Genomic DNA, 12282 nt, shown 5'->3' with positions numbered 1-12282 from the left:
AGAAATGTGAAATCACTGTCAAATAATCGTCTCAGACTCACCTAATTAATATTAATATATTTAACTTCAAATTATAGGCTAACATACGCTACCAGTCAAAAGTTTTTGAACAGTAAGATTTTTTATGTTTTTAAGAAGACTCTTCTTCTCACCAAGCCTGCATTATTTGATTCAAAGTACAGCAAAAGCAGTAATGTTGTGAAATATTTTTACTATTTAAAATAACCGCTTTCTATTTGAATATATTTTTAAATGATTGCTGTGATCAAAGCTGTTTTCAGCATCATTACTCCAGTCTTCAGTGTCACATCCTTCAGAAATCATTCTAATATGCTGATTTGCTGCTCAAGAAACCTTTTTTAATTATTATTATTATTATCAATATTTAAAACAGTTGGGTAAATTTTTTTCAGGATTCTTTGATGAATAGAAAGATCCAAAGATCAGCATTTATCTTAAATGAAAAGCTTTTGTAACACTATACACTATACCATTCAAAAGCTTAGAGTCAGTATAATTTATTTATTTATTTATTTTTTTGGAAAAGAAATGATAGAAATTAATACTTTTATTTAGCAAGGATGCTTTAAATTGATCAAAAGTGATGATAAAGACATTTATAATGTTACAAAATATTTCTATTTCAGATAAATGCTGTTCTTCTGAACTTTCTATTCATCAAAGAAACCTGAAAAAAATCTACTCAGCTGTTTTCAACATCATAATAATATTTTTATTTATTTATTTATTTTTTGAGCAGCAAATCAGAATATTAGAATGATTTCTGAAGGTTCATGTGACTGGAGTAATGATGCTAAAAATTTAGCTTTGAAATGAAATTATAAAAAATTAATTCTTTTATTTAGCAAGGGTGCTATAAATTGATCAAAAGTGATGATGAAGACATTTATAATTTTACAAAAGATTTCTATTTAAGATAAATGCTGTTCTTCTATTCATCCTATTCATCAAAGAAACCTGAAAAAAATCTACTCAGCTGTTTTCAACATTATAATAATATTTTTTTTTTTTTTTTTTGAGCAGCAAATCAGAATATTAGAATGATTTCTGAAGGATCATGTGACTGGAGTAATGATGCTAAAAATGTAGCTTTAAAATCACAGGAATAAATTACATTTAAAAAAATATTTAAATAGAAAACAGTTCTTTTAAATAGTAAAAAATATTTCAAAATTTTACTGTTTTGCTGTACTTTGGATTAAATAAATTGGTGAACAGAAGAGACTTCTTTAAAAACATAAAAAATCTGACTGTTCAAAAACTTTTGACTGGTAGTGTATAGGCAACTTTAATTTTTCTCTTATTTATAGCTTTTAATTGGATAAGAAGTCAGATATACTGCTGGACAATAACCAGTAATAATGATTTGTTTATATACTACAAACACTTATCAAATATATTTTTTTATTATGACATAATAAGGCAGAATAGTTTCTATACTGTAATGAATGCTATGTCAATTAGGACTGCATTGTTCATATACATAATTTATTACCTGGAGATGACTGGAGAAAACACAAATAAACCATATATTGTCGCAATCATATGTTTAACGTCTTCATGTTTCCAAATGTTTCTGTTTTTCTGTGAAAAGTAAACAACTGTTTTCATACAGCTATAGACGCTTTTGTCCATATTAGGGATTTCCTGGTACGACTTTCTGCACGAGAGCGCCCTCCGGCTTCGAGTTGTCGGACCTGACGTTTTATTCTTATCCAAAACAACTAGATGCAAAGATACATATCTACACTACCAGTTAAAAAAAATTTGAACAGTACGATTTTAATGTTTTTTAAAGAAGTCTCTAATGTTCACCAAGCCTGCATTTGAAATCATTCTAATATACTGATTTGCTGCTCAAAAAACATTTCTGATTATTATTATTATTATTATTATTATTATTTTCAATATTGAAAACAGTTCAGTAAATTTTTTCAGGATTCTTTGATTAATAGAAAGATCCAAAGATCAGCATTCATCTGACATAAAAAGCTTTCGTAACATTATACACTATATACATTCAAAAGCTTGGCGTCAGTATGTTTATTTTTTATTATTTTTTGGGGGGTTGAAGAAATTATGGAAATTAATACTTTTAGCAAGGATGCTTTAAATTGATCAAAAATGATGATAAAGACATTTATAATGTTACAAAATATTTATATTTCAAATAAATGCTGTTCTTCTGAACTTTCTATTCATCAAAGAAACCTGAAAAAAATCTACTCAGCTGTTTTCAACATAATAATAATAATAAAAGTTTTATTGAGCAGCAAATCAGCATATTAGAATGATTTCTGAAGGATCATGTGACACTGAAGACTGGAGTAATGATGCTGAAAATTCAAGCTTTGATCACAAGATTAAATTACATTTTAAAATATATTCAAATAGAAAACAGTTATTTTAAATAGTAAAAATATTTCACAATATTACTGCTTTTGCTGTATTTTGGATCAAATAAATGCAGGCATGGTGAGCAGAAGAGACTTCTTTAAAAAACATTAAAGATCTTACTGTTCAAAAACTTTTGACTGGTAGATCATTCATATATATATATATATATATATAGAAGTGGTGGTGGGCTGCCTGGACCAAAAAATGCCAGGGCCGATTTTTTTGTCCCAGTCCAGCCCTGGCTACAACCAGCAACTTTATGGATTATTCTTTAGTCAATCTGTCTTTAAATGCAGCAGTTTTTCAAATCCTCAACACTCTCTAGGCACTTGTGGAGAAAATTCATGTTCAAATGACATGGATGTGCGGTAAAGAAAGACTATAATTGAGGCAGATACACATTGCTGAGCCCATATTGCAGTCTGAAGTTGAATCGTAAATCAATGCGTTTTACAACCAACCATTTAAAAATGAGCTGGCAGCTTACAGCAGCCAACAATTTTTTAAGTTTTACAATGAATAATGTTGATTAATAAAAAAAAAAAGACTGTATATGAGATGTATCAAAGACGTTAATTGACATCTTTTGATCTTTAAGACTACATACAAACTATATTGTTTGATTTCTAACCAGACACTGAAGAGAATAGAGACAGAAACCTGGCAAATGAAAATATACAATCATTTGTAATTAATTTATGGTCTCTTGTGAATTACACCTTGGAAAGGTCAACCCACATGTGCACCTGATCTGCTCTCACTTTCTTCTTCTCTCATCCACAATTTTTCTTCTTATAAGAAATAAAGCATGCCCTCTAAAGGTCAGGGCCATATCATTTACTTGTTTTATGTCCCAGAGAGACCAACTAAAGCTGAGAGAAGCACAGGAGAAAGAGAATGGAGGACAGAAAGAAAGATGAGGGAAATGGAGAGAGTGAGATTGAATGGAGGCCAAATCACTAAAAATCGACTTCTGTTTGAAAGGCATGGAAAACAAGGACTTTCATTGACTGATAAATACAGCAGTCCACTTTATACCCTGCAGAGAGGAAAACATATTTATTAAAACTATTACAAATGCGCTAAATCAACACAGTAACAGATTCTCATTCTGGGTCAATCAAAGAGCTGGCAGAGCCAACCGAAAGAGTGGCTTTTTCTTACGTACACAACAGAGGAAATAAAGTGTTAATCTGTCTCAAAGCTGTTTTAATCCACTGGCAGCTGTTACGGGTTTTCCTACATCCCGAGTGTGCAGTCTCCCTCCCAAATGCATGCTCTCCCCTTCTCTCATCTGCTTTCTCTTCTTACCAATGCCATTGTGTTTTGTAAAATGGGTATTTCTAGCAAGAATTTAGTTTAAATGTAGCTAAAAAAAAATAGCAACAAGAAAAAGTCAAAAATATTATTTTCCCAATTAAACGCAATTTTTATTTCAACCAGTTTGATACTGATTTGTAAAATCCCGATATCGGGATTCTATGCCAGTGTTTCCCACATGGCTTTTTAGCAGTGTCGCACCCGCAGGGATGAATCTACAAATCTACAACTCCAAGGCAAAATAAGTCATATTTTATAGAGATAAATCTGAATTGACTGTAATAAATGTTTGTTTTTTTTTAAACGGCGTGTACCGCAAAATAATGACAAGAAAACACGTAAAACTTCACTGATTGAAATTGAATTTTTAAGGTTACTATTTTTGTTATTTAATTAAAAAAATTTAAAAAAATTATTTCCCCCCCCTTTCATAGTTGTAATATATCATATATTTAATAATATATTAATATATCACAGTTCTATAAAATAAGTTTACTTCAGTTGGTTCACATGGTATTGTGTTGATTATTAGTTAGAGAGTTAACTGCATATTTTGGGCAATATTATTATTTGCTGAGATAAATGTATTTTTTACATTTTTTAATTAATTTTTGTATTATAAGTATATATATATATATATATATATATATGTATGTATGTATGTATGTAATTTACCAAGTTATCATTATCTGTAAAAAAAAAAAAAAAACTAAACAAAGTAATACAAAAATAATTAATATTACAAAATTTGCCCAGATTAATCAGAATTGGGATAAAATGAAATTAAGAAATCTGTATCGACACCCAGCCCTAAAATGCTATATAGTACGGTGATAATAGTAGATCCTGGGATAGATGATATAGCCGTTTGCTCACTGTGGTCAGTGACCTGAAAGTGATTTTCTGATGGAAAGTTCTGCTTCAGTGTCTTTTATTTCTATAACATAAAGGTCTGCTTCATGAGATATGGCATTAGCAGCATATTTCTGGCTGAAGGTTTCCTCAGCATGAGGCCAGTTAGCATTAGTACTAGTAAACAAGGCTTGCGGCTTCACTCCCAGCCACAGTGCTCGTGATGATCAGCATTTCCCACAGCAGCAGTGCAGTGCAGTGGGCATTGAAGGAGTGCGACTGCTCCCCTGCAGCTTTATTGTGTCTGTGATTCAGAGGCGCTGTGGAAGCACAGAGCCAGAATGGCTCCTTTACAGTCTTGTGCATTAGAGCCAAACTGGTTCCTTTCATCTCATCACTTATGGAGGGAAATGAGCCCAGAGCACAGAGGGAATGACAGAAATAGGTTACTGGAAATAAATAAATAAAATATAATATTTTTTAGTGAGTTATGAAAATCAAAGTTGTTTTGATCTGTGCAGATATGATTAAGGTTGTGTGACAGTTTCATGTGTGTATATTCAGCAGAAATATTTTTTGTATTATATGTAAGGAAAGAATAAAGATGTAGATGTACTTGTTTGTTAGATACTGTCAGGAACAACAGGGTTTCTGCAGGTTTTATGAAGGTAAATGTAAGACTTTTAAATAACTTTTTAAGACCAAGTAAAGAAAATTTAAGGAATAAATTGAAGGGAACACAATTCATTCATGTTCTCAAAATAAAACAAAAGTTGTGTTAGCAACACTTCAACGTTTAAAAGTGCAATTTCCAAAAAAATACAATCTCCATTACTTTTAATTCATTTTACAAAATATTAGCTTAAGGCTTAAGCCTTGAATACTTGTTCCCGACCACTAGACTATGGGAATATTTTACTGTACCTGCAAAAAAGTTATGTTTTCCTCAATATGTTTGTCTTTTTTCCAAAGAGTCTTAAATCAAGATACATTTACTTGAGAAGCAAAAGAAGTGTAAGAAGTCTTGTTCTCTGAGAAAATTATCAAAAAGAAGTATGTGATTAAAACAAGAACAAATATCAACAGACTCAAAGAGATCAACAGAAAAATCAACTTAGTTTGTATGGGGATGACATGTTTTTTCATACCCCACTGGCAAATAGTTGTGCTTGCTTTAAACATAAACTCACTTAATTTTGCTCAGTTTTTCAGTAAACAAGATTGCATATCTTCATTTTGCATCTCAAGTAAATGAATCTTGATGTAAGAATGTTTAGTATGTATTTGTATTGGAAAACAAGACAAAAACACTGAGGAAGACCATGCCAATCCCTCCGAGAGTTGTCATGACAGAAATACATTTTTCAGTGCATGAAACATTTAATGCTATGACCCACAGAAACCCTGAATAAGGATGAGTGGAAAAGTTATGAGATTTCCAGATCGACTCCAAAAACAACCCCCCCCCCACATAATGTGAAGATGCCTGATTAAGTGACTCTAAACTCTCAGATGCTTCCATTAGGCTGCACTAATGGACTAAATTGAACTTAATTCTGCAAAGATTACTGGAGATGAGAGGATCGGAGATGAGACACGACAGAGTTTAGTGGCCTCTCTGGACACACACACACATGCCATGCTGCCCGTGACTCTGACAACTGTGGGATTAAGCTAGAATGGAGAATTTACAATGGGAAAAGATGCTGTTTAAAATAAATTTCAATATCATAAAGTATATCAGTATATCACAGAGTATAATCAGACTCGGTCAAATTGTCCACCATAATATTTAATATTTTTGATGCTGCTCTGTTGTGCTCTATTATGCGTTGCTAGTGTTGTTAGGATGACAAAAACAGCACGTATTAATGTCCAAGCGCTCTTCAATGTCAAAATGTTTGAGATGTCTAATCACATCAAAGAAGCTGAAGTTAACTGAAAGAGTGCAATGTAAAAAGGCAAACATTTAATACTTGACAACCATTCTATGATATACAGTGGGTACGGAAAGTATTCAGACCCCCTTAAATTTTTCACTCTTTGTTATATTGCAGCCATTTGCTAAAATCATTTAAGTTAATTTTTTTTCCTCATTAATGTACACACAGCACCCCGGGGTGTTTTTCAGCTGCAGGGACAGGACGACTGGTTGCAATCGAGGGAAAGATGAATGCGGCCAAGTACAGGGATATCCTGGGCGAAAACCTTCTCCAGAGTGCTCAGGACCTCGGACTGGGCCGAAGGTTTACCTTCCAACAAGACAATGACCCTAAGCACACAGTTAAAATAACGAAGGAGTGGCTTCACAACAACTCTGTTACTGTTCTTGAATGGCCCAGCCAGATCCCTGACTTAAACCCAATTGAGCATCTCTGGAGAGACCTAAAAATGGCTGTCCACCAACGTTTACCATCCCACCTGACAGAACTGGAGAGGATCTGCACGGAGGAATGGCAGAGGATCCCCAAATCCATGTGTGAAAAACTTGTTGCATCTTTCCCAAAAAGACTCATGGCTGTATTAGATCAAATGGGTGCTTCTACTAAATACTGAGCATTTTTCAGTTTTTCTTTTTTAATAAATTTGCAAAAATGTCAACAATTCTGTGTTTTTCTGTCAATATGGGGTGCTGTGTGTACATTAATGAGGAAAAAAAATTAACTTAAATGATTTTAGCAAATGGCTGCAATATAACAAAGAGTGAAAAATTTAAGGGGGTCTGAATACTTTCCGTACCCACTGTAAATGTTAAATGGTCGAAGGTAGTGATGCAACTACTCTTTTTTTTTTGGTCAGATTTTGCTGTTTTGATTTTAAAGCATCATTTGCACAATTCATGTAGTCATAAATGATTGTGACATGAAAAAGAACCATTTTCAGCATATTAGGCATATGATTAAGAGTGAATGAATGTGTGCATATTGTCAAATAAAAACAATATTTCCAAATAGTTAAAATTGATTATTTTACAATGAATTCTAAAAAATTATTTTACTTTTTAAAAACTTTTTTTGTAATATGTAATAATCTTTGATGTACTCAAACCAGAGTTATTAAAGTTAATTAAAACTAAAACTGAAACTAAATTTAAAGCCATTAAAAACATTTTCATTCTTAAAATAAAATAAATGTTAACCATGATGTACTAAAATAACTAAATACCCAAATAAAAACAAAAACTACTAAACTACAAAATTACTAAAACTTTAACTAAAATAAAATCTCAAAGATACAACAATAAGTGAATGACTGAAAGTATATGGAAATATGTGCTTTTAAGACCTGCAACCTTTATTTCTGACTTCATTTTCTGTGTTCAACATAATATATAATATTGATAATATGATATAATAAATAAAATATAATATGATATGATATAATATAATATAATATAATATAATATCTATCCTGTCCAGTTTTAAAATCCCAGCAGCTCCTGTATAGAGGAACATGATGAATGCTCTGCAATACTGCTGTAACACTTCCATAGTCCTGATGTAAGAGCTCATAAACTCTAAAACACACACTGAACTTCCTACATGAAGGGTGTGTTGAGAGGTGTGCATACATGAACACAAAGTTAAAGGAGAAATGAGTGATGAACATATGGTGTGGGCCTCCCATGAGCAGCCAAACACACACACACACACACACATTTGAGAGAGGAGGAACATGGAGCTTCTTTTGTGTGATGATGATGATGATGATGATGATGATAATGACACACTCACTCCACTAATGAATATATATGATACATGGTTAACAATCAATCAGAGGGCTGTCAGAACCCACACAGATTCAGACGCTCAATGCATTAATCAAATGTATGTAGAACGCAGCCTCAGCGAAACCAAACCCAAGAGTCAACAACCCAAGAGCCTAACGAGGTCTGTTCAACCATCCTGATTCTAGTTCAAGCACTGCTATCTTCCAAAGAACCAGTCTTTCAGTGGAAATGGGATGTGTTTTCTGTAAAAAATACTTTCTAAAAACTGTAAGGCCTAGAGACTTGAAACTTGGTGAAATCAATTTGGGAACACAATGGCATGGACTCGTCCCGATTGGCCCAATGACATTGACATTTTTGACCATAACTCCTGAACCGTTTTTTATAGACCCATAACTATTATAATTTTAAACTGTTGATTCATCATCGTTCAAACTTGGCATGGGTCACTTTTCCTTAAATGGCTATAACTCTTGAAAGGGATGAGATATTTTCATTTGGCACTCTTATGTATAGGCTCAATTTAAAGAATGTTGCAAAAAATTTGATTTTAAGTGCTTAGAGGTTTGCTAAATAATACATGATATCTTTTTATGCACACACTTAAATATCTTAAAGTGTCTAAACCACGATAATTGCTTTTTGGAGCTGTTTTTGTTATTATTTTTTGCAATTCTGTTTGGTTTAGTTCTGTTTACATTTCACCTTTAAATATCCATGTGAATGTTAAAAATTGCATGTTACCTGTCAACGTTTCTAATTATTTGAAAATATTACAAAAACAAATAGTACAATAATATGATAACAAACAGTAGCAAAATTTTGATTTAAAACAATACCTAACATTACCATTGTTTAAAATGTGTTTCACTGATAGTTTTAAACACTAAGGAATTTAGACATCACAATATTATAATGAACTATAAGAAGGATGTTTCTTTCATGATGATCATGTTGAGACTTGCTAAAGATTACTTTAGTAGTTAGTGGTTTTTAATAAAGGTTAACTTTAAGTGAGCATTAGATGAAGCTACACTCTAAAAAATGCTGGTTAAAAAGGGACAAACCCAGCTGTTGGGTTGTTTTGACCCAGCGGTTGGGTTGTTTTGAACCAGCGGTTGGGTTGTTTTGACCCAGCGGTTGGGTTGTTTTGAACCAGCGGTTGGGTTGTTTTGACCCAGCGGTTGGGTTGTTTTGAACCAGCGGTTGGGTTGTTTGCTGGGTCAAAACAACCCAACCGCTGGGTCAAAACAACCCAACCGCTGGGTCAAAACAACCCAACCGCTGGGTCAAAACAACCCAACCGCTGGGTCAAAACAACCCAACCGCTGGGTCAAAACAACCCAACCGCTGGGTCAAAACAACCCAACCGCTGGGTCAAAACAACCCAACCGCTGGGTCAAAACACCCCAACCGCCGGTTCAAAACAACCCAACCGCTGGGTCAAAACAACCCAACCGCTGGTTCAAAACAACCCAACCGCTGGGTCAAAACAACCCAATAGCTGGGTTTGTCCCTTTTTAACCCAGCATTTTTCAGAGTGTAAGTTAATTTAACAGGTGGAAATGAGAGTGTTACCAAACACACATAAAATTAGCCTACATGATTGTGCATCTTTATAAATCAGTAGTTTCTGCCAGTAAAAAAAAAAAACATTTAAAAAACATGCAAAGACAGATATTTTCAGTATATACTGTATTTATATTGCACCAGACCTGAACTCTTGTGTTTCTAAGAAATATATTTTATTTGCTATATAAACAATTAAGTGAAAGAAGTCCGTAATATCATTGATTTGAAAACCCAAGGTCTACATAGGTTCCTTTCCCTTCCTTATAATGCATTGCCCTTTGTTGCTTGGAAACGTACCGCAATAGACTGACCTGAGAATTCAGCAGCTGCTCAGTGTGTCACAGTAACTGCAAGCACAAGGTAAAGGTGTCTAACTACCAATACCAGTCTATCCAGCATCTGCTGACACTGATCCGATACACTAATAATAGCTGGGCACATTTGGTTGTGGTTTATTTTGTAATTTCCAGATGTTTATGATCATTCCAGGCTGAATTAACTTTGTGCAAAATACATTTTGACATACACTACTATCTTATGTTTCTGAAGAAGAGAGAGAGAGAGATTTGTTTATTCCCGTGACAGGGACAAACAGCCTGAGGAGTCTGCAGCTAGTGAAGTGAATCATGAAATACACAAACAAGCAAAGCTGAAACACAGGATGGATAAACACTGAAAATGGAAAGAGAAAGACAAGAACATGCATCACTGGACAGGGCAGGACAACAATATAAGACAAGAAAAAAGATGAGAAAAGCTGAGCATTGATAAATTATTGTAAGCTCAATATCTTCAGTCAGTTGCCTACACACTATTTTATAAGAAGGCTTATGCAATGAAGTAAAGCAATCATGTTGTCTCAAATTAAACCCTTTTAAAACTAGATTTACTGTATTGTTGTCATAAACTACAGTAGGATTGCAGCTGGAGAGTATTGAATTCACTAAAACTAATTAACTCGCTACCAAAACAATTATTTATCAATATTTTGCGTATTTAAAGCATTATATAGTTTATATTAAATATTTTTTACACTTACACTCATAAGACAGATACAAAACGAACCACTACTCTCAAACCCTCAAACTTTGATAATAGCATCATATGACACTTATTGTGACAGAAGAGGAGAGAAAATAACTATTGTATCCCAAAAACTCACATACAGCATCATATGTGCTAAATTTTCTTCCAGCACCTGATCAGTAAGTTAGCGTTTCATTAAAGACCGTTTTCAAATCTGACATTCAACCTTAAATCTCAACACAGCAATAAAAGCTCCTCATTTAAAACAATTAGGATAAAATCTTGATCCGCAAGTTTTCAAAATTCTGAACATTTGAATGCACAGGTCATTTCAGAAGAAGCGCACATTTAGTTAACCCTCTCAGCTACCACAAATTCATTTTTACCCACTGCTTTGTTAAGTTGAAAGCGTTTTGTCTCATAAATGCATCATATCCTGTGTTTATGTGAAGATATGTTGATGTTGTCTTACCTCTGTGCGCGCAGGAGAGCCCGAGCGCGAGCAGCATCAGGACCAATATTCGTTTCATTGTAGTAAAACTCCTGCGGTCTTTCTGATCTCTCTCACACTAACACAACGAGAAGATTCAGTGAGATGTTTAAACATACATCTAAATTAAACTGCACAATCAATAAGAGTCGCTGAAAGATTTCAGGTGAGCTGATGCTCTGTCGCGTGAAAGAGCTTGATACTCTGAGAGAGAGAGAGAGAGAGAGAGAGAGAGAGAGAGAAACCATGTCTCTGAATATGATGGACGATCAGAAGAAATGTGAAATCTGAGCATGCTCTGCCCGTTCTCTCTCTTTTCGTCCGCCTGCAGATAAACCACAAAGTGTGGAGACGAGAGACAAATGAAAGAGCTAAAGAAAGGAAACAAGATACTTCTAAAATGATTTTTACTTTTTGAATGCATGTTCCTCAACTTATTGTGCACGATTTATTGGAACATGTTATGCTAAATAAAAAAAATAATAAAAAAATCTCCATAATCCTCAGTAACACTTTAGATTAGTTTTCCCTCAATAAACTCCTAATTTGCTGCTTGTTTGGTAGTAAGGTAGTTGTTGTGGTAGTTATGTTTAGGTACTGGGTAGAGTTAAGGGATCTAGAATATGGTCATGCATTAATATGTGCTTTATAAGTACTAATAAACAGCCAATATGCTAGTAATATGCATGCTAATAAACAAGTAATTAATAGTGAATAGTGTTCCCTAATCTAAAGTGTTACCTAATCCTCTATCAAAATTACAGTATATATGTGAGCCTGGAGCACAAAAGCAGTCTTAAGTCGCTGGGGTATATTTGTAGCAATAGCCAAAAATACATTGTATGGGTCAAAATTATAGATTTTTCTTTTATGC

General features: G+C 33.5%; 1 protein-coding gene across 1 annotated transcript in view; it reads right to left on the bottom strand.

The window, feature by feature from the left end:
• clstn2b (calsyntenin 2b) overlaps positions 1-11464 on the bottom strand; it is a 61987-nt gene extending 50523 nt beyond the window's left edge. The window contains exon 1 of the mRNA XM_016552174.1: positions 11391-11464. Within this exon, the coding sequence (XP_016407660.1) occupies positions 11391-11448 (58 nt within the window). The 5' untranslated portion in view covers positions 11449-11464. The remainder of the gene's footprint in view (positions 1-11390) is intronic.
• Between the last annotated feature and the right edge of the window lie 818 nt (positions 11465-12282).

Source organism: Sinocyclocheilus rhinocerous, unplaced genomic scaffold, assembly GCF_001515625.1.
Source record: "Sinocyclocheilus rhinocerous isolate Xijiao unplaced genomic scaffold, SAMN03320098_v1.1 scaffold1126, whole genome shotgun sequence".
Classification (NCBI taxonomy): domain Eukaryota; kingdom Metazoa; phylum Chordata; class Actinopteri; order Cypriniformes; family Cyprinidae; genus Sinocyclocheilus; species Sinocyclocheilus rhinocerous.
The sequence above is the reverse complement of the archived record's forward strand: the minus strand, read 5'-3'. Positions and strand labels throughout refer to the sequence as shown.